The 24677-nt window shown below is 46.9% G+C and overlaps 1 protein-coding gene across 3 annotated transcripts in view; it reads left to right on the top strand.

Annotated features, from left to right (window-relative positions):
- Nucleotides 1-2216: 2216 nt before the first annotated feature.
- LOC139055418 (monocarboxylate transporter 14-like) overlaps nt 2217-24677 on the top strand; it is a 39652-nt gene continuing 17191 nt past the window's right edge. Inside the window, exons 1-4 of one of the 3 annotated variants that reach the window (XM_070532876.1) lie at nt 2217-2293; nt 2421-2687; nt 8700-8843; nt 9706-10698. In XM_070532876.1, the coding sequence (XP_070388977.1) occupies nt 2465-2687; nt 8700-8843; nt 9706-10698 (1360 nt within the window). In that variant the 5' untranslated portion in view covers nt 2217-2293; nt 2421-2464. Of the gene's footprint in view, nt 2688-8699; nt 8844-9705; nt 10699-24677 lie in introns of all 3 variants that reach the window. The other 2 variants (XR_011511740.1, XM_070532875.1) reach the window with 2 other exon arrangements.

Raw genomic sequence — 24677 nt, 5'->3', positions numbered from 1 at the left:
GACGTGGCAAATTATCCTTATGTTTCCGTCTGCTGGCGTGGCGTAGTGGCAAGGTGCCGAGCTTGCAATCCCTAGGTAGTACGGTCGAATCCTCGTCGTAGCTGTTTTATTTTTTCGCGTTTTTTTTCTTTTTTTATTCCACTAAAACGCTCCTTGTTGCTTTCTGTATTCAAAAAAATATATACAGCGTCCAGGCACCGCGTATTTAACGCGCTAGAACTGTTTTTCGCTCGAGTAGCCAGTGCTTCCCAGTACGCTGCGTCTTCCTAGCGCCCCAGCATCCAGCGCGCTGCACTGGGTCCATAATCCGGCGCACTGGGTCCCAGTGGCACTGGGTTTTGCAATAGGGATGGCATAATTCTCAGCGTTCACAGGAACCCGCGCCCTACGCTTCTCACCTCGGAGGCCATGAGCGGACTTTTCGGCTCTGCGACTAGATGGAGCAGCATGTCCACACAGAAGCGCGAGAGAGGAGTATGTTGTTAGCGTATGATGCGCTTCTTAGCATTAGCCACGCACTTGCACGCCATGTATTTCGAACACCATGTGGAGGTTTTGCGGCGGCAGCTTTTGATGACACAGACTACTTTAGGGAAGGATTAAACAGGAGTCCTTCTACAGCATACACATCACACATAACTCTTTTCAACGGTGGCAAAGCTTTGTGCCGCTATACTGATTCAATACTAACGAATGACTATCGACAGTCATCGTAAGAAGGGTTATGCCGCAATGTTTTGGCCTTCCCTTTCATTTGTTCTAGCTCGTCCTCCAATGAGGGATATACTTTGTCTGTGGCCAAGTGTTTTGCATAAACGTTAGGGCACCGAGATGCCTTACTTTCGCAGGAATTTGAAATGTGATTCCCGCGACATTATGCACGGTGCAGCAACCGTGCGCTTGAGCAATCTCTAAACATATATGGCGTTGTAAAGACCTTACTCGCTACAGAAAGTGGAATCGGGTATTGTATTATAGTACGGCCGTTATGTGGACAGGCGGCTTTTCGCCCCCTAATCAAGCTTTCAGAGAGATTAACGAGCGCATTCTTCGGACGCTGACGATTTTGCGCGGAGGTTTGCAACCAATCCTGCTTTTTCAAAGGGCCGTCTATGACTTGTAGGCCACTTTGTAATGTGACACCTGTTGTTACATGCGCAGCCTGTGGTTTGTGATTCCGCGTGTGGCCGCTAGAGTTTTTGGCAAACCAAGCAGAATTTGTATCGCCCTATTGGGGCATTGTGGGCCAATGGCAATGACATTTTTCCATGACTTCAGGGGAGCGTCATCACCAAGAAAAGAGGCCAACCCAAAAAAATGCCATCAACGTTTTTTTAAATATAGCATTCAAGTTTACGATTGAGTCAGCGAGAATGATGGCTGAATGATGATGATGTTACGGTAAATCATAGTTGCTTTACTGGCGAACAATTCGGCCGTGAGGACAACGTGGCTGTCGTGTATCTTGAACCGCGACGCTTAGCAGATATGGTGGTTTCCGAGTCATCTGACATGGCGTCAGGAAGCTCGGAATCGGCAACGTGGTATGGCGCATGAGAGCTGCGTCACTTCAGAGTAGAGGCCAGCCTATCCATGCTTCCAGGCGGGTCCACTACCATTTCTTGCATAGCAAGCTTTGCAAACACGCTCTAACATCAGAGTTGGAGTCTTCAGGGAATAGCACAAACAGCGCTGAATATTGATGATGCGCATTGAGCCGCACCCTTAGAAAAGTAACTTCACCACCAGATCTCAGTATTGGTCGTACTGGCCCTGAAGATTCGAGCTTTACTGGGAAACTGTCTACAAAGCTTGCTATGAAAATATGGCCGGGGACATGTACGACCACGGTGACATAATAAAACATCATCATTGCCGTCTCACTTTGTTGTTCGGTCAAATCATGCAAAAACAATGTGTACACGTCAGTTTGAGATGGAGTGGTTACGCGGTTTTCTTGACGTTGTGTAATAAAAAGATGAAGTCGGCAGGGCGCGAAATTGATGGTACTTTCATATCGTGATAGACCAACGCGGGCTTTCGCAAGCGCAGCGCTGCGCTGCGCCGTCACCGCAGGCGGTTGGAATCTCTCTATGAAGGCCTTTCTTTATCATATGCTCTAAAAGGGCGCGTGGAGGTCCCGTGACTGGCATCATGCAAGCTGTGTGCACAGTATATATAGCCCTGCATGTGGAGTCTACGCCCGCACAGAGATACGGCATTCACACGCATGCCTTCCGGCTTTACGACCGAGCACAGCTTTTAAAACTGAAAACTCTTTCAATGCGAATAGGTATAGGCACTGCACATGTGAAGTTATATGTTCTGAAAAAAAAGTTTGATGGAATTGTTCCTCCTATAATGTACATGTATAATCATCCACCTGTGTGTGCGCTACAGGCAGCATGTTTTCCCCGCAGCACATTAGGCAAGGCTGGTGTGCATAGGTGAATGACGCGAAAGCATGGCTCCTCCGAAGGCATCGCTGTCCAAAAACAGTGCGTTGCCCGTTGCCATGGACTGCTGCTGGTCAGTACCTCTACTTTGTGCCTGCGCGAGCCTGCTCTTCACGATGCCTGAAGCCAATGCTGGTTTGCTTTACGTCCTCTTCATGGAAAAGTTTCTCGTGAGCCGAGAAATAGCCTCTTGGCCTCGAACCATCGCTACGCTCATGACGAATTTCATGGGTAAGACATCATCTGAATCTTTTAATGATGCGAAAACATGCTGGTGCAGCCGCAGCCGCTAGTGAAAGATACAAACTGAGATAAAAGCCACTGCAATGTAGGAAGACCTTCCGACCAGTCTTTTCCTGACAACTGCTGAGAACATATTATAAGATGTTGGGGAAAATGGAAAGAGCGTGATTTTTTAGGACGTGGCGAAGCATTCCGCTCACAATTTACGTAAAAATTATAATTTTAGATTGGTGTAAACAATTGCAGATAAGGCTACTTAGCGCGAGCTTGGGGTGACAGTTAGGTGCTTTTGGTGTAATTGACGAAATTACTGTACGATGAGGTCCGATGTCGTTAAGTGCCACATTCTTACCTTTTAAATTCCCAGTCTTTATATTACAAAGGTACTTGCGCTTCATTCCAACGAGTGGCCCTCCCTTCGAGGCAAAGCGAAGGTGTTAAAATCTTGGTGTCTCGCATTCCATAGTTGCACACATGAGTGAGTGCCGGAGGGTCTGTGGCCTCTCATTGAGATTAAATATGACATCAACTAATTGTGTCGTGAATGTGTGCCATCACTGCAATTGCACTAGCTGCATATGCTACCACCTTGCCTGTCTCGGCTTAAAAAATCCGGCTGCATGCCATGCCTCAAACAGACGCATGGCCCTCGATATATTTTTCTGTTACTTGGAGGCAGCCATCCCTAGGACGCAGATTTGGACACCATCTATTATTGTAGAAATAATTCTGCACTTTAGAAAACATCAACCACCATGCACATCGCCTTGTTAAACAAGATATTACCCTTTTATAACTAATGCCACACATGTCTTCTGGGGACGTAATCTTCGACGGTCACCTTCGTCGATTATCCCCGCGGCCGTAAGGCGCGCGCTACTCGCCTTAACAATGATAGACATCCTCAAAGATTGTGCTCTGCCCGAGATACCTTACAACATTGTTTCCCTGATGTGATCTTCACATTCAGGATTGTGTCGTACTGTTGGTATATTTAGTGCATGGTTCAATAACATCAGTTGTTTTTTTATATTGCTATTGAGTACATACCAGGCAGCACTCATGCAGTGCCAGTCGAGATACGTGCGTCAGTGGTACATGTCGGTGTTTTTATGAATCACTCTGTATGAGTGCACATGGGGTACCTGATTGTTCCACGGGGTCACATGCCTGCATTTTCAGTCCATTTTTATGCACTGCCGCAAAGCGTCTGTCAGCCTACGGTTATTCATCTCTAGCCTCTGGTGATTGGCAAAACGATTTACAAAAATCTAGCAGAACCCATCTCGATTTGAATGCTGACGTGACGGCCATTGGCACGCAAACAATGTATCGGCCCTGCATATAGTAACCGCGAAAACACGTCGTATAAGAGGCGTGCATGCAGCCGGGATGCTCATCCACGCTCATCCAGACTGGGCCATCTAGCGCCGCCGCTACAAAGTCCCCGCGTGGAGCGCGTGTCAATATATACTCAGACAAGTTTGTATAGTTTTGAGGCCTGGTGCACTCCGACCGCCACCAGAAAAACTAAAATTATTATTATGTCATTGAAGAGCGGCACATACGCAATGGTACATGCCCAGTAACGCAAGTTGAAGTCAAAAGTATTAATTTAATAGCTACACATAGCCTGTTACGCATACCCACTGGCGGAAGTTTGCATTTGTGAAAGAGCCGCACATGAGCAGTGCACAATACCAGTAAGGCAACTTGGAGTTAAACGAATAAACTAATGACGGAACATGCGCAATTCCACAGATCAGTGACCCAGCTTAGTCCAATGATTGGTTCTGGACCTAGTTCCCCCAGCCCGATGATCTAACCATTACATGATAACATGTCACTCACCTAAGCTCGTAGGATAACGGGTTGAGACTCCGACCGACAGGCAGACAGACAAGTCCAAAGGCAGAAAGCACCACAGAAGCGCGTGAGGTACGCGGAAATGTTCATTGCAATTATTACACATGCATTCGTGGATTGGCCTGGTATATCGTGCTACCCGGCGTGCTGTTCGCGTAGGTAGATGCGGATGCCGTCCTAATTGTCGAAGAAGCTTCAATCCAACTATAAAGAATGAGGCGGATTCTGAGCCGGACACAAGCAACATTCTTCCTACAAAGATTCAAGGAAGGTATTTACGTTCAGACATTTTTGTTTATTCTTGAGTCACCTAAATTAGGCAAGCAAGAGGAGGGTAATACACAAAGATTTTATAGGAATGGTGGCAGGAGTATATGGATATTTAAATTACAGTGCACCTATGGTTTGTTTGAGTTCGCGGCGGTGCAGGTCGATTATCATGTTAACTTTGACCCAACTAGTCTTAGTGACGTTGTGCGGTGTACGACAACAAAGGCATTGCGCAATAATGGAAGGCAAGTTCATGGGCGCTATAACGTAAAACTATTCCAAACGTTTCTATTACAATTCTGCAATCAGCCCTCCACGACTGGCCAATAATTTTTTGTACCACCCCCACTTAACCTGTTTGTCACGCGACGTCACGAAAACAGTGGTAGCTCCCCATCTGATATCACGTGTACACATTGACTATGCCTGATTTGATCCAACAAAAGAAATAGAGTTATTTCTGATTCGACCCCTTGTCGCAATTAGCCCTCGGCTATTCGCCAAAGTTTTCGAGCTGCACCCAATTCACCTGCCTCTCACGCGACGTCACAAAACCGCAAATACTCACCGCGTCAAAGTGACGTGTGCGCGATAAAGGTGCATTCATATGCCGAACAAAACTGAATTTTCTTCTGAATAGCCGCAGGCTGCCCCGTTCCCAAAGGAATAAAAGATGGCTGCCGCCGATCGCTCAGGCACTGGCGACTCGCACCTGCTGGAGAGCATGTGTTTATTTGCGTACAATAAAACTTTTTGCGTGGCCGTGTAACGTTTTCGAGCACTTTCGGCATGTTCCGTTTCAGCGTCATTCTTAAGCATCAGTTACACGCTGCCGCGATTTTCGACGACCCACTGCAAACTAAGTAAGGGAAAGCGGACCAATCGCAGACGCCGGCACCACCCTCTCGATTCGTTTATCGATTTTCAGTGCAGTGGCTCGGCCCCGTCGAATCCTTCTCCACTTGAGCGTGCCCCTCGCCCCTTGTCAGCCAATTAGATATTCTAACTCCGGAGATGCCGCTTTGCAAGTGTGGTTACATGCAAGTGCACATTCTACTTCGCATCATCACGGCAGCTAGCGCACCAATGGTATAGAGCTATAAAACGTTCATGTGCCGTATCCTCAAGCTGCCGTTGCTTTATTGCGTAGCGTACCGTAAAATCGGATGCACGTTTGTTTTCCGTACAATATGTGACCTGAACTCACCTCGTGTTTTTCTCGTTTTCCACTCTGGCATTGTGACGCCGCGACAGCACGCTTAGCTCGCGTGTTTTCATGGTTGTTCAAGCTGCTGCGCCGGATTTGTAGGCGGGGTATCTCTCTACAGTAAAGTTGTCAACTCACAGGCACAAAACCAGTGGAGGGATTAAGCAGTGTACGAAACGCGAGCGAGGGAAAACACGCGCACTGTTGTGCGAGACATAAACAAATTCTCCAGCGAACGGAAGAAAGCAGCACACGGAAAGAATTTCCGAGCTTCAACTCACCGATCTCTTTTGTCCTCGTGTAATAAATACGACGTGCCCATGGGACCTGTATTGCAAATTTGAGTTCTCGAAGTGAACGGGAAACGCAAACAAAGCAATTAGTTATTATTAGTTGCGTAGGTGGGACTTTGTCATCACCTTCGACAAACACCACTATAATAGTACAGGAGAATACATTTTTCACATGCTAGGCGTATTTTTGAGGGCGAAACTAGCTTGGGTAATCGTATTACATGGTAAGGTAGTTTTAGAGGATATACGCGCAAATTCAGAAAGAAATGAGCAATTTTTCAGTGCGCTTAGCTCGCGTTCGAAGCGCACCCTGGTGCCAAAAGTGGCTTGGCATAGACTTGGGTTTCAAAACACTGCAGTACGCATCTTCAGAATGCCGTCCAGGCCGAGATCCAAGGGTGCGAAAAACCGCTGGACTTGCTATGATAAGTTGTTGCACCACAGTAAAGTTCACTGTTGAAGAATCACAGGACGACGCAGGCGATTGTGGCATTTTGGAGACCTCAATAGCCGTATAGCGACGATTTTGGAGCCTCACAAACATGGAGGAAGAAAAAAACTAAGAAAGGTCCTGACGTCCCTGTATGTGAATCTCAGTGATGCCAGAAATTCGCCGTCTTGTCGGGTTATGTTCTCCTCTATTGTTTTTTTTTCGGCTCCCGTGCGCAACCACGCCGCGTTGCGCAGACTTTCGCGCGCCCTAGTGATCCGACCCGTTGATCAAATCGCAGTGTATACCCTCGCGATACCATCGCCTAAGTAATTAATTCCGTAGGCTTACCTGGCATTGAAAGGAGTTCATAATAAAATCCGAAAGTTCGATCCTGAGGCCGGTCCCCCGCTTCTTTTGTCGGCGTTACAGAACAAAAAATCTGTGCAATCTCATTGTAGTGAAAAAATGCAAAAGCGATGACCGGCAGCACAGGTTACGCGCAATATGACCTACAGCGAAAGCACCTACAGTTTACGGGAACAGATAAGCATGCTGACCGGGTCGTTATAGGAATCGTTTTGCTTTTTAGAACACATTTCGGTGTGACCAGCCACAGCGCACCGACAAAGAGGCCAGCAGAACCCAACGTCATTATACGTTAATTACACTGACTGCGGCCTGAGGTATGTTGTCCTCACACTAAGTAAAACTGCACGGAAACAAACTTCTGTAGTATACTTCACGCGGTGCCGAATAGTAAGAGCCTATGCCTGCGGCTAGCACGTTGACCAGGCCCACGTGCGATCATTGGCCGTTTAGCTTCCGCACTGGAGTACGTTCTTTTGTGGAACCTTGTTCAATGATGCACCGCATCCGCCAACCTTCACTTTTACGCGCACCTCAAGTACACGGATATCTGTGGCACATTCGTATAATAATTACTCAGAGCAGTTGCTTGTTTCGCATCCTTCCCCAAGGCTGCTTTAGATGTCACACATGCGTCGTACTGCTGTCAAAAGTAGGAAACTTGCACAGTTGACGCTGACCAACGAGTCGTCTATCGTGCATATTCTGAAGCACAGCAGTTTAAATGTATTATTACACGTTGACATGAATCCAACGAAGACAGCAAATTTATTCTCAGATTGCCTTTCCTCCGTGGCTTGGTACGTGATGCATGGCATTGCTTGCCCTCTCAGTTCATGCCTTTTACTTTTCGCAGCATCACCTGGTCACAACAGCCGGGAGATCACGGTATAGATAACTAAGCGGAATAAAACACATATACTAACGCAATCCTGCACACACGACGCCTTTGCCATGGTACGGGACCTACGGGCCAGCACACAGACAAACACATACCACGATAGCAAAGCCCCCCTTTAGACCCGACAACACGGCCGCTACAGCTTCCTTCATACTTTTCTGCTAGCGCGCGGGCCTCTCTTTCTTCTTCATCCATGCACGCAATTTACAGCCGCCTCGCACTCGTACTTACGGTGAAAGAGAAATGACAGACGCGGCGAGTGTTGGCAGACGAACAGGAACTTACCATATCTCCTTTTGGCTTAGTGCAAACGTATGTCTTCAGTGAAAGGCTCATCAAGGTTCAAACAGATGACGTTTTAATTAAGGATAATGTGTGCAGCGTGTGCAAATGGGTTAGAGGGAACGCGCGAGCGCGCGGACACGACGGCATCGTCTCGTCATAACCACACAGGTTACCGACGGGAGTGCCACCACGTCTTACGGCCACTGGCCGGCTGGCGCTTCGAAATTCATGTGCCCTCGTCATAACCGCGAGTGTTAACACGAGACGTTGCGGCAGGTGTTGACGTCCACGAGCTCTCGCATTCTTCTAGCGCATATGAGCGAAACAATTTTGTTACCGTACAGGGCTCACAGGACGTTTACGTGACCAATCTTTTCAGGCTTTGCTATAGGTGCCATCCAGCAAAAGGTTGCTGTCTACACTATGCTGCTGTTTGGCTCAGTACTGTGTCCGGCTGCTATCATCGCATCTGCATTTGTTCCAAACATGACGTGGATGATGGTTACCTTGGGCTGTCTATACGGCAAGTACTCTTAGAAAAAGTGGGAATAGCGAACAAAACTGAGAACCATTGGAAATAAATTTTAGTTTTGCACGCTGCTGTGAAACAGAAAGGGGCTTAACTTCTGTTATCAGTGTGGCAGTGTACAGCCATTGCTACTATGTGAGCTTCTTCATAATGCCGAAATGCGAATATAATGCTAATGAATACATGTAGGCGCGCACTACTCTTTATTGCGTCATTCCTACCTTTATCTTAAGAAAGTTTAAGAGTTGCGTTACGCTTATACAAATGATAAAATAATATTTTGAGTGCGTACATTCTACGCTACAGTGACGAAAAGAATCGAAAAACATTGCGAAATAAGCGGCGATAATCTAAAACTGACGAATAATGCGACGAAAATTTAGGTTCCTTAATTCCTTATCTCCTTCGAAAAAATCACCACAGTCAAGCTACATCAAGACCATTAGCTTATCTTTAACGCTCAGTTCAAATAAATTGAAGGAAGAAGAGTCACATTGCATAAACAAAGAACTGCTATTCAAGAAGGAAGACCAGAATATGGTTGGTCGAGTAGAAAGGAAGATAGATAATAGGTTTATCATACTGAACCTATTGACAGCGCGAAGCCGCACGTGGTAGACCAGAAAGATACATGGACAAGCGCGCGTTTATCCTAACTGACGGGCAGTGAATGGTAGCGAGGAAACATTTAAATCACTAGGAGTATTTTTGCCGAAGAAGGAATCGAAATGGCGCACATTTTCACAACATAGACGTCAATAATCAACCTAGCATCTAGAGTAATTCATAGAAATGACAATGAATTAAATCAAATTTCTAATAATCTCGCTCAAACTCTAATTTCTGCTTATTTCAGGGCTCTCAACGGGAACGCTTCTGATCGGCACATCCGTATACGTTGTGTCATATTTCGATGAGTACCGGGGTGCTGCTACGGGAATCAAGTATCTCGGCTTATCAATGTCGGGAGTCCTCGGTCCTGTTCTACTCCCCACGTTGGCGGCCACATATGGTTTGCAAGGATTGCTGCTAGTGGTGGGCGGCATTACATTGAATGTAATTCCTTTGGTACTCCTTCTTAGAAAGCCACAGCCTACAAAACTACTTCTTCGCTGCCTTACAAGGACAGTTCAAAGCTCAAACAGTTCAGAATTAAAGGAGCTTGGATCATCAGGCTTAGCGACAATTCAAATTGGAAGTGAACATGAAGAACCCCAATCGGCTGGAGCCGGAAAAACAGGTTCTCAACATGCCACCTCTTTACACAAACAAAAGGAATGCGGTACGCTACCCGGTTTAAAATACGGATCAGAGTTGCCAGCGTCTAATACGATAGCACCAAAAATTGAAGTTGGGTTTCATATTGAAACCGGCATCTTGACACAAATAATAAACGTTCTACGCACGCCAATGTTCTATTTACTATTAGTGCCCATCGTTTTTGCCGATTTCACCCTGCCGCTGTTTGCGTCTACCATCGTGGACTACGCCAGGGACAAAGGCGTTTATATTGACAAAGCCGCGTTGCTCGTGACGTGCATGTGCATCGGCGGGTTTTGCGGACGCATAGCAATTCCGGTTGTGTCGGACAAAGTCACGAACGGTCGATGCATCATTGCGGCGATCAGCTTCCTACTGCTGAGCGTCTGTTTTGTGCTTTTGCCTCATGTCGACGTTTTTCCCGGCGTAGCCGCGGTCACATTCGTCACAGGTCTTCAGCAGGGCTACCTGGCGACCATCAAAACTGTCTTGGCTGCCGATTACATGGGAGTGCGGAACGTGGCGTTGTGTTGGGGACTTTTCGGGATCGCCTCGCTGCCGCTCACATTTTTTGAGCCTTCAATTGTAGGTGAGGCCTTTTTGGTGTTCCTTTTTTGTATAAATATCCCTAAAAAAGAGAATTCATTTCAATTATTTGGCATAGCGATAGTTTGTCGCACTGACGCGAATAATAACTTTCGCTTAAATGTGCCATATGTATGTTACCTTGCGGTCAATGAGACATTGATGTATAACAGTGACCATTGTACACGCAAATATGTTGAAGTACTAATGTACTGCCCTCAATCATATACACATGTGAACGTGTTAATTCTGCGCGAACGTCTGTGCACAGCTTTTTTTCTGTAGGACCATCTTTTGATGGTTGAGGGTGAACTAATGAGACATTCAATTTGCCTTGATTATAAGAGCTTGACAACCCAGAGTGCTTCTTTAAAATGAAAGCTAAATTGCAAATTAGATCAGGCCGGAGTACATAGAAGCAGCTGGCAATAAAGCAAGTGCTTAAAAAAGAAATTAAGGAAACTTCAAGCACTGTATGAGTCAATGTTAAGCGAACCGTTACCTACCTGGCTATGCAGCGCCGTGTGTGTATTTTTTTTAAACTTGAGCGGATTACCTAAAATGTTTGCGTAGAGTGAGCAATCCTGCTTTTAACGTGAGCGTGTGTGTCATGTGCGCATGAAGGCGTCAACGACAGTACTAGACCGGCGTCGACGCGACGCCTTATTTACATCGGCGAAACCATGCTAAAACCTGTTGCGTCATGACGAGGGTCGGCTCCGAAGACGGTATAGTGCCACATATGATTTCAATGTCCCGAGTGCCTCGTGAAGGATGGAGGAACTGGCGCACCCTTGCGTTTATAGGCAACGTGTTGCTCGGCATAATGCAACGACGTGCTTCAACATGAACCACATGACTGATAGAGATAAGGTTGACAGTTTCTCGCGGTGTCCGTCCCTGAAACCTGTGCACTAACGGAAATTGAAACGCGAGCGCATGTTGTCGCTGTTTAAATACGTACTGCAAAGCGTCAGGGAGAGCTCATATGAACTATACTGGGTGTCCAATATATTACGCACTCCGATTTAAATATATGCAAACGCCACATAGCTGCAGGTAACCCAGATAATGTTGCTTGCTTTCGCTTGGAGATGCTCATATTATTTTTAGGCGAAAGCTCTTCTAAGCCCATGGTGAAGTTTGTGTCAGCAGACTTTACCGCTGGAATGTAAACCGAAGCGTCATCACGCCGTATGAAGACAGATTAAAGATATATTAATGAATGAAAAATGATTGATAGTGACAGTTAGTGAATGATAACATTATAACAGAGATTGGTAGAGGTTAATAATGACTAGTAGTGACTAATAATGACTGAAATGACTTGCAATGACTACTAATGACTATGAAATGACCAATATACCTAACGACAACTTGTAACGACTACATTGACTAATAATGACTAAAAATGCATTCTAGTGACCGGTAATCAATAATAGTGACTAGATTTAGTTTTAATGACTACTAATGTCTACGAAATGACCACCATATTTAACGACGGCGTGTAATGACCCCAATTGATTACAAATGGCTAAACATGCTATGAGCAATAATAAGTAATAATGATTGAAATGACTTGTAATGGTTAGTAATGACTACGAAATGACCAAAATGTCTAACGACAATTTGTAACGAATACAATTCATTATAAATGTCTTAAAATGCTCAGTAATGACCAGTAATGACTAATAATCACCGAGATGACTTGTAACGACTACTAATGACTAAGATACGACCAACATGTCTAACGACGAATTGTAAAGACTACAATATAAGAAATGACTAAAAATGCTTAATAATTTCCAGTAATGAATAATGACGACTGAAATTGCCTGTAATGACTACTGATGGCTATGATATGACCAACATGTCTTACGACGGCTTATAATGACCACAACTGGTTACAAATTATTAACTATGCTTAGTAGTGAGCAGTAATGACTAATAATGACTAAAAAGACTTATATTGACAAGTAATGACTACCAAATGCCCTTTATGTCTAACAACGAATTGTTACGACTACAACTGATGTCAAATGACTATAAATGCTTCCTAATGAACAGTACTGACTAATGACTAATGCTTTCTAATTATCCGTAATCAATCTTGTATCACTGGGGATTACCGCAATGAAAAACATGAGAAGGAAAAGAAAGGAAGTAAGACAAAGAAAGAAACAGAATGAACGAAGAAAGAAGAAATAGGTGAAGAGGAGGAAAGAGAAAGACAAAGAACAGAAAGAGTAAATGAAAGAAAACAAAGAGAAGAGGCAGAGAGAAAGAGGCGAACTATAGGAAGAGGAAGAGCACACTTTCTTCGTTGACCACTTGAGAGAGATCTTACGAGTCCCTGTAATTTTTTTCAATGCGCATAATTACATTAGTTTTAATTATTCATACAACTTCTCAAATATTACTACATTGGACAATATTGTCAATTATGGGCAAGGAAGTACATGAATGCATTTAGGATAACTTCAAACCTGGCTATACACAATACCTGGCGGCCACCACGCAGTCAAAAGGTCGATTGTTGCATTAACTGGTAGTACCCCAATACCACCGGCATTTCCACTACATGAGGAGCATCCCGCTGACAGCTGGCCGGGATAAGTCCTCGAGAGAGAGCAACACTTTTTTAGCAAAATGAGACAGCTAGAAAGACCGTCAGTCCAGTCTCACTGCCTTGATCACTTAGCGCCGCGCTAATGAGATCTACCAGTACTGCTGCGCTGGTAAGGTGGATGCCTGGGTCAACCACGCAGCCGTGTGAGTGGAAGGGATCAAGCTAGGCAGGTGGGGGTGGCAGGAGGAGTATGGGATCAATGAAAGTCAATATGTGAACAACTATGGGGGTCACAGCAACATGGACGTTCAGGTGGAGGTTGATCGGCAGCGCGGAGAAGGTCAAGTGACGTACGAGAAAGTCGGATATGTGTATGGCCCTGGCGGAGAAGGACGCCACAGGGGCTAGGAAGGAACGCTTTTGGAGGAGGGAAAATGTTCTGAGAAAGGCGATAACGTTTGATGGAGGCCAGTGTATAGCATGGGACGTGTGCGTTTGGTGTAGGGATCTCGGAAGCCTAGCTTAATTTGTCACAGGTAAGCATGTTAGCACGTTCGTTCCCCGACGTTCCCGCATGACGAGGGACCCAAACAGGAGGAATAGATATAGATTAGAAAGATAGAATAGATATATACAGAAGAAAGTGGATTAAGAAACGTGCTACGAGGAAGCCAGTGACGCCCTTCTCTGGAGTCGGTGAAGATGATGCGAGGTATATGAAGAGTGTGTTTTACGCACCGGAACGCAGCAGCAATGCGTCAGGTCTTAGTCTAGGTCAAGATCCCTTATCTGGAGCACTTTACGATGGAGAATTTCCTGCGCTAGGGTAAGAACAATGGATGAGCCGCGTTCGGAGACGCTAGCGTTTGAGTAGACGTACGTGCGGCAAAGATACTATTTTATGTGACGTTATTATGGAATGGCTGCGGTACAGCAATGTCAGCGTAGGTAAGTTGTATTGGAAGTGGGTGCCAATGAAGATTAAAAAAAATCTTTTATTATTTAGCGGATGAAGAAGTCGGCCCAGTGAAGTTAGCATTTTGAGAAATGCCATCGTTGGAATGTTGCAATGTGTCTGGTGCAATGTGTTGCAACGTCATCCTCTGGGAACAAATGGGTAGCCGTCGTAACTGATTACGCCACCCGATACGCTATCACGCGGACTCTCCCTACCAGTTGCGCCACTGACGTCACGGACCTTCTCTTGCGTGAGATTATCTTGCTTCATGGCGCCCCGCGACAGCTGCTTACTGATCGTGGTCGTAACTTCTTCATGAAAGTTATCGCCGAGATCGTGCATTCCTGCTCCATTCAACACAAGCTGACTACCTCATAGCATCCTCAAACCAATGGCCAGGCAGAGCGGTTAAACCGTACTCTTACCGATATTCTGTCCAAGTACGTTTCCAAGGACCACTACGACTGGGATATTTCCCCTCCTTATGTCACATTTGCATATAATTCTTCCCGGCATGACACCGCCGGATTTTCTCCATTGTATCTACTGTACGGTCGTGAACCGACCTTACCCCTTGACACCGCACTTCCTCCTGCTGCGATCTCAACAAGCGAGTATGCGCGCGACGCCGTCGCCCTCGCCGACCATGCATGCCAGCTCGCCCGTACTCGACTGGCAGCCGCGCAACCCACTCAGCAGCCTCAGTCCAAATCCCGCCACCATGACGCACAGTTTTCGCCTGGTGCGCTCGTGCTCCTGTGGTCGCCATCTCGTCACCTCGGACTTTCAGAGACGCTCCTTTTGCGATACAAAGGGCCCTACCGCGTGCTGCGCCAGGTGACGCCTGTGACGTACGAAATTGCTCCTGTGCGTTCAACCTCATCCTCTACTCTGGCCTCTAGTGATGCTGTGCACGTGAGAAGGCTCAAGGCCTACAACACTGCTTCCCAGTCCGGCGTTTAGACGCTCTGGGACGGCGCTTTTGGCGCCGTGGGTAGTGCTACGGAACAATATTTGTGATGAGAAAGAGGCGAGCAGGGTGAAGATAACGGCGATGATTAGAAGCTAGCGCGGGCTGTTGCCTCTTCGCCAAGTACGACGTATTTCCTTGTAAATATGCTTGTATGCAGCTTTTCGTCTGTGTCTTTCTACGTAACAATATTGTATAGTGACGTCTCCTGTGTTGCTCGTAGAGTGGATGTCAGAGAGAGCAGCAAGAAGTGGATGTACGCTACCCATGGCCAACTTGAAGCAAAGAGGAGAAAGGACCAAGCCTTCTGCTATAACTCTTGACCATCAGCTAGAAAAGCAGGCGGGGTGGGCAGCATTCACAAAGCAAAGAGCGTAGGTTAGGCCCGGCCAGCAGAAAGCTCGCACATAGTTGTGTAGACGACAGCCACAGGCCATGTGAGCTAGCTCGAGATAGAGTCCTGCTGCTTCGTACGCTACTTGATTGAAAGACTCGTGTACATCGACTGCCACCATAGGTCGAAGTTGAGTAGCGCTGGTCTCGGTAAAGAAGTTGGCATGGCGCTGGAGAACTGCGTCTCAGTTTACATGTTAAAATGACAAGCGGTAACAATGTGGCCAAGGTAATCAATAGAATCGCAGTGCAACATGAGTCGAGACAGCACGACGTACTGCATAATTTGCGTAAAGGCCAGAATACATGGAGCGAACTTTCACGACGAAGTTCGGGTGGCAGAAAATCTGCCGCGGCGCGACGCCGTATGATCGTCGGGCTGCGCTACATGGAACGAAGACACGGCGGCCGCCGCTGGCGAGTCGCTGCGTTGTTCTCAGTGTGGCTAGACGACGCAAATGCGCTGTAGTGAAACACATGACACAAAAAAAGCTTTAATGACAACTATTATCGCTTTTGAATTGCGGAACACTCTAAAAACGCGTAAAATTTTGTTCAGAAATGATTTCTAGTGTTTTTTTATGTGTTTGAGATATTCATGTGCCGATGTAGTTTAAAGAAAGCGGCGATGCTATGCGTTGTAGCAAAACTGGGTGGGTAAACAACTTTCGGCTACTCCAACTCCGCGCCTCTGTTCTGTGGCTCAACGCGCGCGCCGCACGCTTCTGAACAGCCGAAACTAACTTGTTCAATTCCAGCCGCGCCATTTTGGATGCCATGAATACGAAAAGCTTGAGACCGGCGTAAACGATACAGCGGGATCGGGATACACGGACAAGCGGGGAAGCCTAGTCGGAAGTCGGCGCGAATAGTGAGGCCTGATTGACTCGCTTTGGGGCGCCGCTCGTTTGCTGCTTCCGCTATCGTCGACGCCCGACTAACCTTTCTGCGCCAGCTAGATCGGCGGCGAACGACGTTTTCTCGGCCTCCGCGCGACCCACGTACGCCGACGGGCGTCGAACGCCGACTATATGTCGCATATTCGCTCCATATATTCTGGCCTTAAGATGATGCGTATGGTGCTGTGTAGAAGGAAGCACGTGTTTTGAGGGCTTCCGGCATAAAACTGACCTCGGTATGATTGCAATCGGCATGCAGGGTGGCTGTGGTCCAGGCGCGGTTCATATGTGCGGGAAGAAAGTCGCAGTCCATTTTAGACAGGTTGCGCCATTAGTTGGTCATTGCGATGGGATCCCAGACAGGTGCTACCCCTATGTTCGGCCGGAGCACGTCGGAGCAGGGCCAAACCAATCGTGTTATGGGTAGCTACTCAATAAATATAATTGGGACAAAGGTCCTCATCGAGGATGTGGGAGCCGACGCGAAGATGTAGCCGCTGTAACCACGGTTTAGTTATGCCGGCCAGCCGTGGTGCCGCGAGGTCTCGGCAGCGGCCGATACCACGGCAGTGGAGGTCGAGTGCCAGCGTATTCTTCCGCTACCTGCACATGAGCTGTCTTCTTCCTCACTGGCTCTGGAGGCGATGGTCGAGCCTCCAAGGGCCCACCTCCTAGTGTGTGTGAAAACATTTATTGGAATGAGGTCCGGAGGCTCGAGTTCTTAGGTCAAGGCGGGCCGCTCCCACGTTGGCACTGTCAGGCCAAGCCTTTCAGCGACATCATGGGCCCTCTGGACGGCCCTTAGTTGGTCCTGAAACAATGGGCTTTGAATCCTTTTCTCCCACTGCGTCCATTCTTCAATAAGGTTGGGGAGAGTCGCGGGGCACCCCGCCAGCATATGTCTGATTAAAATGATGTCATTACAATCGTTTCAGTCCATCCGAATCTCCCTCTCTGGATATATATTATTAATGGTGTATGGTGTGGAATATGTACCTGTTTGCAATAAGCGCAGTGAGACTGCCTGAGCCCTGTTCTGTTTTGAATCTGGCAATGGGAATTGCCTGCGTCCTAAATAGTACTGTTTGGTAATGTCACTGTATGTTAATAAATGATCCCTAGATTATCTTGCTTGATGGTGAACGGCTCGGTTGTGACTGTCACGGTTAGCAAGTCCCCGTGCCAAGTCATGAGCAACCTCATTGAGCTTTATCCGTGTCTCGTCCACTTTTCCCGTATGCGCAGGAAACCATCGAATTTCAGTTCTCATAATTCCAATGTTTTCAAAAAGTTTCGCTGCAACACCAGCTACGTAGCCTTTATCAAAACACTTTCTAGCGGATTTCGAATCACTGTAAATGCAGGCCCACTTATTACTCCTGATGGCTAGAGCAATCGCCACTTGTTCCGCCACCATGGGGTCCTTGGTAAAAATAGTGATAGCATCTTGCGCCTTCCCTTGATAATGTGAGACAATGGCCGTATATGCTTCTTTACCTTTCACCCAGGCTGCAGCTACAACTACAGCTACCAATTGGTTCTGCTGTTCTATTTCCTGCAAGAGTGCTTTTGCTCTTGCCTTCCTCCTTTCGACATTAGGATGCATGTTTCAGCGGAGAGAGTTGGTTCTGATCTTGTTCCTAACGTCAGTCCTTAATTCTACTTCAGCCTCTATTGGGCTCCTTGATGTATAGGGTTCTGCACCTATTACCTGTAATATGTTCCTGCCAGGTCGTGATTTTGTCAATCTTTCGTGTTGCGCTAGCTGTTGAGCCTCCGCGATTTCTTCCATTGTGTTGTGCGCCCCTAGACTCATGAGTTTGTCAGTTGCAGCGTTACTGGGTATCCCTAGGGCTACTTTAACGAGCTTCCTGAGCATCACATTAGGTTTGTCAAGTTCTGCCTGCTTCCATTTGAATAATCCAGCCACATAAGTGAACTGACAGAGGGCAAAGGCGTGTATTTGCCTCAATGCGCTGTCCTCTCCTAAGCCTCTGTGTCTATTGGTAATTCTCCTTAGTAACCTAATGACTTCATCTGTTTTATTCCAGATAGGTTGCATTGTTCTATAGTTAGCATTGTTTCCGTCTATGTGATACCCAAGAACCTTGATTGTTTCAACTAGCCTGACTGCGGATCCTTCATGAGTGTATAAGAACACTCCTGGCTCATCTTCCGGAACGTAACTTCTTGGTTTGCGACCTTTTTTGCGATGTTTAATGACCAAGAGTTTCGATTTGGCTGTCGAGCATTTCAACCCCATGTCTTTCAGTGTGTTCTCTACAACATATAAGCTTTCCTGTAATCTGGTCTCTTTCTGTCCTACATTACCCTTGGCACTCCATATTATGGTTATGTCGTCGGCATATACCACATAATGTATACCCTCAATTTTCGCCAGATTTCTTGCAACCTTGGACATTGCTAAATTAAATAGCACGGGTGAGAGCACAGCCCCTTGTGGAGTGCCCCTATTTCCCAAATTCTTAGCTTCTGATTTAAGCTCACCCAGCATAAGTTGTGCAGTTCGATTTCTAAGAAAGTCCTTAATCATGTTAAAGAGTCTCTTACCTAACCCCATCTCCGAGAGGACGCCAAGTTTGCCTTATGCTTTATATGATCAAAAGCTTTTTCCAGGTCCAATCCCAAAAGAGCTTTCATATGTGCTGGGCTGGCCTGTATAAGTTGGTGTTTGACCAGCAGCATAGCATCCTGAGTTGACAGCGCGGGACGAAAGCCGATCAAGTTGTACAGGAGGATGTCGTTCTGCTCAACGTATTTAGTGAGTCGATTTAGGATGACATGTTCCATAGCTTTGCCTAGACAGGACGTTAAGGAAATAGGACGGAGGTTGTCCAGAGTGAGTTGTTTTCCTGGCTTTGGTGTGAGGATAGTATTGGCCACCCTCCATTCCTCTGAGTATACCCCTTTTCTTTAACACTCATTGAAATGTTCAGTTAGATAAGAAATTGATTCATCATCCAGATTTTTCAATATCTTGTTAGTTATTCCGTCAGGTCTAGGCACCGATCTACTATTAAGACTGTGAAGAGCCGCCCTCACTTCACTCTCAGTGAAGTCCCGGTGAAGTTCTTCACAAAGGCCTCCCGTATATTCGGGGCTCTCGTCTTCTTCGCTTGGTTGTTTAAGTGAGAGATATTTGGCTGCGAGATTATCCATGATATCCTTCTGTGTTTTATCTTGGCTTTCCTGATGAACCAACTTAGATATAGCTGTTCTCTTGCTTGTCCTTGTTTCATTCTCGTTGAGCAAGTGCTTGAGGAGGTTCCAGCTACCTCCATGCTTGAGTCTACCATCAGCCGAATTATAGATCTCATCCCACTGTTGCTTCACGAGAGTCTTCGAGTGATAATCAATTTCTCTATTTAATTGCACATTTTTTTCCTTAGCCTTCTGTTAAGTCGCTGCATTTTCCATCTCTGTAATATAGACTGTTTGGCCTCAATCAGATGCGCCAGCCTGCTGTCCATAGCCTCAATATTTTCCTCTGTCCTGATTTCTTTAGTGGCCCCTTTGACGTCCTCTCTGAGCTGGGTGACCCACGTCTGAAGGGGATCCTGCTCGGCATCTAGAGGCCCCACTTTCCTTCTGTTCGCCCTGATTTTTCTGAACTGATCCCAATCAGTGAATTTGAAGATTCTAGTTTCCTGTCTCGGTATGCGTATAGTTATGTGTATGATATAATGATCACTCCCGAGATCCATGTTTGAATTTTCCCAATTGGCTCCTTCTGAGTTGTTTACGAAAGTAAGATCTGGTGTGGAGTCCCTGCTTGTGGACGTGCCACAGCGGGTGGGATACGCCGGATCAGTAATCAAGCATAACCCCAGATCCATGGCAAGACTCCATAGCTCCTCTCTCTTCTTTGTGTTCCAAGCGTATCCCCACGTGTGATAGGGAGCATTAAAGTCTCCTCCAATAATGAGCGGAGAGTTTTTGGCAACCGAAAGCACCCTTTTGAAGAGTGCTCTAAACCTCTGCCTCGTGTAGTTAGGACTGCTGTAAACATTCAAACAGAAAACGCTTTGCGTCTTACCTCTGTTCCTTTTAAATATTATCTCAACTAGAATAAATTCAAACCTGGAATGTCTAAGATTAATATCATGCTCAATGTATGGCAACTTTTTGTCAATGAGGGTCGCCAAACCCCTCCCAGTTTTTTTGTCTCTACATATAACTTTGTACCCAGTAAGCATAATTTCGTCCGCTAAGGTTTCCTGCAGCATAATTACTTTTGGCCTGGCCTCAGATGACCTGATCACCTGTCGCAGTGCTGCTTTTTTGTGTTGAAATCCGCGACAATTCCATTGCCACACGGTAAATCCATGATTACTCTCCATTGTTATTAGGTGAGGCTGCCTTTCTATTACCCTCTACTTTCCTCTTTGTGATGGCCCCCGACAGTCCAGGAATGGACATTATACTATCCGCCTCCCATGACAGATACTCATCGTCGTCATCCCCTCGCGTCTCAATTTTCCCAAGTCTTTTCTCCGCCGTTAGTCTCCATTTCCACAATTTGTCCACTTTAAAGTTGGTCGTTTCCACTGTCTCTCTTATCGCTTTAATTGCATCTTTTTTTCACTGAAGGCTGAGAAGACTGACTCATCCTCGGAACTCACGGCCCTCTTTTTAGGGGCAGGAGAGCTGGATTCTCCTGGATCGCTGCTTTTGCTTACAGGTCTATCTATCTCTACTCTACCATCGCTCGACTGCTTTATTTTACGAAGCTCTGCTACCTGCCTTGTCAATTCTTCATTAGCTTTACTTAAAGAAGTTACTTCTTTAATTAATTGCTCGATTCTGGCATCGTTGTCATCACCCACAGCAGCCGAGGCACCCCCAACAACTCTCGCCATACCTTTTACTTTGTCAGCCCAAGTGGTTCCTGGCGTTTTCTTCTCTCCAGGTGTTGAGTCCCTTTGCACGAAGCGCACTTGTGCTTCCCTTGACTTGGAGCGCCTTCTCTCCCTGGATAGTGAACGATGCCTGGATCTGGTGCGACTCCTGGAGCATGAGTTCTCCCTGTCCTCGGGGACATGGTTGGGCGCCAGCTGTTGCGCTTCCGACTGCACTCCAGTCGACGATTGAATCCTGTTGCGCTCTCTTCGACGAAGTCGTACGACGTAAGGGATTTGAAATCTTTGCTTCCAATCTTGTCGCCGGTAGGGCGACCGCCTTCACAAAATTTACACTTAGGTACACACACATGTTCATCTCCTGGGTTGTCAGTTCCGCGTCCCCTGCACTGAACAAAGTCAGGTGTTGGACACACATCAGAGCGGTGCCCGACCCTTCCGCAAGTGAAGCAGACGTCGAATTGCTTCCTGTAGAGGTGGTATCTCACTAGTGTGGATCCGTGCTTGACAAAATTGGGCACTTTGAGTCCATCGAAAAGTACGGTGACCAATCCCGAAGTCTTGATGCGCTTGGCAGCTAGCGCAAGCGGGTTCAAGTCATGCACGATGTTTCTCGTTATTATAGCTTGCGAGTCTCTGATGTCCCCTCTTCGGATGACGCCTTTGCATGTGGCATGGGGTGCCACTTCGTATTCATTTGCCTCGTATTCCGCTTCCCCAATCTTGAAAGACTTGATTCTAACGTACTTCGCAGCATGTTCGGGCTTGTGCGTGCTGACTACGATGATACTTTGAATGAAGTTCGGGCAGACAACATCTTCACGGGCCTCCTCTTCCGTTAGGCCGGACGCCTCGATGACAGTGGAACCAATCGTGGTGGTGCTCACCTTGTTCAAACTGAGCCCTCCTCGAGGTCGTATAATGGTCTTTCTGTGCTCCTCGGGCAGTTGAGGCATCCTCGAAGCTTTGATAACCCGATTCTTGACCATTCCACCCATGGCGGTTCCCTTGACTCCGTGCTCTCGCTGATTACGTGGCAATGTGCTGTCTTTATCCACAGCCTTTCTGCTAGCTCGTGATCTTCGGCCGGCCACTACTTGCCAGCCGTAGTCGTCCTTACCATTGTTTCTTTCATTTCCAGTAAAATCTTCATCTTCCATGTTTGTATCCGTCATGGCTGTGGTCAGGTGGGCTTACTAGGCCCAACAAAGGCCCTACTCCTCCCTAAGGAGCAGAAAACGTTCCGTAAGATTGTGAAAAAACAAGCCCCACCTTGAATATTGGTGTCAGCAGATTCGCCGTCGCTTCGCGGATCCAGTGGTATGCTTTTTTTCGTTGCACTCTCAAAACTGACGAGCAGAGCATGGAAAAAGAAACGGAGCCGATGCTTCCACGTCTGACTGCTCGGCGCTTCTTCCTCCACCTCCAGTGGAGGATGAAGTGCAGTGAATGAGTGAGTGCAGTGAATTCGCGGCATTGAAGGGAACAACGCTGAAAATGGTGTCGTCCAATGGCATGCAGTGGTGGCAGTGGCCTTGGTAGTGTCATTGGTAGTGGCAGCGGCAGTGGTTGTTAGTTTCGGATTCCACAGCATGATATCAATATTCCAGGCAGCACCGGTAGCCTAGGTTGTAAGCGATGCCCAGCCACAGTGATGCTGCAGTACGAAATCATGACTTGCCGCAGGTTCTCGTAAATGACCGGGCCTGTAGAGTTCAGAGCTCCAAAAGAGGACCATCTGGGAGCTCGTGACTTGTGTGAAGTTAGCGCAAGTGTAGCTCGCTCATGTTGCGATGTACAACTTATTCTCCAGCTAGATGGCAAAGGTGTTCTTGTGAAGCTTCGGTAAGCCACAGGCACGCGGAAGGTAGGAGAACAGGATGTCAGAAGGGTCACCTGCTGCTGCATACGGTAAAATCTCGAATCGTAATATTATCTGGGTTGGGGTGGTCGTTGAAATCATAGTGGAAGTTGAGCTTGTGGCGTCGCCATGCCTGCCAGTGTGGGTAGCATCGGAATCTGTAATGAGTGACGTGCTCCTGAACGGAAAACGGCCAGCTTGCGGAAACGTCCAAAGGAGGAGTGAGCCGGGCCGTAGAATAGCTGAAAGCGCTTGCGTTTCGCTCAGTGAAGTCCCGTAGGACCGCCAGTCCCGCTGTCCTACGGGACTGGCTGCCACGCATCGTTACGAAACTTCCGAAATAATACGAGCCGGTTTTGGCACTTGGTAGAGCAGTAATCGAGGGATCCAAAAGAACTGTGATTGTTCCGCAAAAATATATTTCTCTATAATTCCTCCAGAGCTAATCCGAAAAACGCTGCTAGAAATCTTTATTTTGAACTTTCACTTGTTTACTTGTTCATGGCAGTGTTCCTCCTGCGCTTCTTTCTGCACGAGTCCATTTGATGTGGTTCCTTGTTTGTAAAGTATAGGAGCGGTGTATCTCGCAGGCGTGCCCTGCGGGATACACCTTATTTCATTTCTCTTTTGCATGTTCACGCGTCTTTATGGCGAACAGTGGGCATTATTCACATTTGTTCTAGTAAAGGTACCCCCCCTCGCTCATTTGCATGGAAGAGTTACCTTGGGTTGCCCACCCTCCCCTCTCCGCCGTAACAAATGCTGGGTACGTGCTTTCGGGGTGTGGTGTCACGCTCCACATGTGTATGATTTCTTGACGTGAAAGGGGGATCACTGAGGAGATGAAAGTTGTAATGTTGAAATGACGTAAGTAGATGGGTGCTGTTCAGGGTGATCCTAGTGTAGCCCAATACAGTGCAAACGGCAATAAATTATTCCGCCATGAGGTCAGTGACACCGTGTGGGACGTAGCAGGAGCGCATTATCAATGAAGGCGAGTGGAGCGTGAGATAGGCAATATACTTTGTTGATATAAATACACGGAGGTTGATGCGTTCGATGAGAGGCAGGAATAAATGGCATCGTGAGACTGGGGGAAGCTTCGTGTATAACTCAGACAGTAATATCTATGTGCACGCAAGTAACATCAGCGGCATGCGTTACATAAGGTAAGTATTCGGTTAACACGACTGGGGGACGATGTTCATGGAGAAGTAGGATATCCGCTTTTTAACCTATGCAGCAATGAACTGGAAGAGAAGCCCGCTTTTTCGGATGAGTTCCCTGCAGTTACAATGCCAGAGATGGGGTCGCCAACATCACCTTTGTGATTTCATGGTCAATCCGGTCGGGCTTACGGTGTTACTCGATTACTGCTTATTGCTACGGCACTGCGTGATGTGGCAACTTCCCCATCGAGTGCGGAACGGTTTAATGGAGTAATTTATAACAA

The sequence above is a fragment of the Dermacentor albipictus genome, chromosome 2, assembly GCF_038994185.2.
Source record: "Dermacentor albipictus isolate Rhodes 1998 colony chromosome 2, USDA_Dalb.pri_finalv2, whole genome shotgun sequence".
NCBI lineage: Eukaryota > Metazoa > Arthropoda > Arachnida > Ixodida > Ixodidae > Dermacentor > Dermacentor albipictus.
Note: the sequence above shows the minus strand (reverse complement) of the source record. Positions and strands in the feature narration are given on the sequence as shown.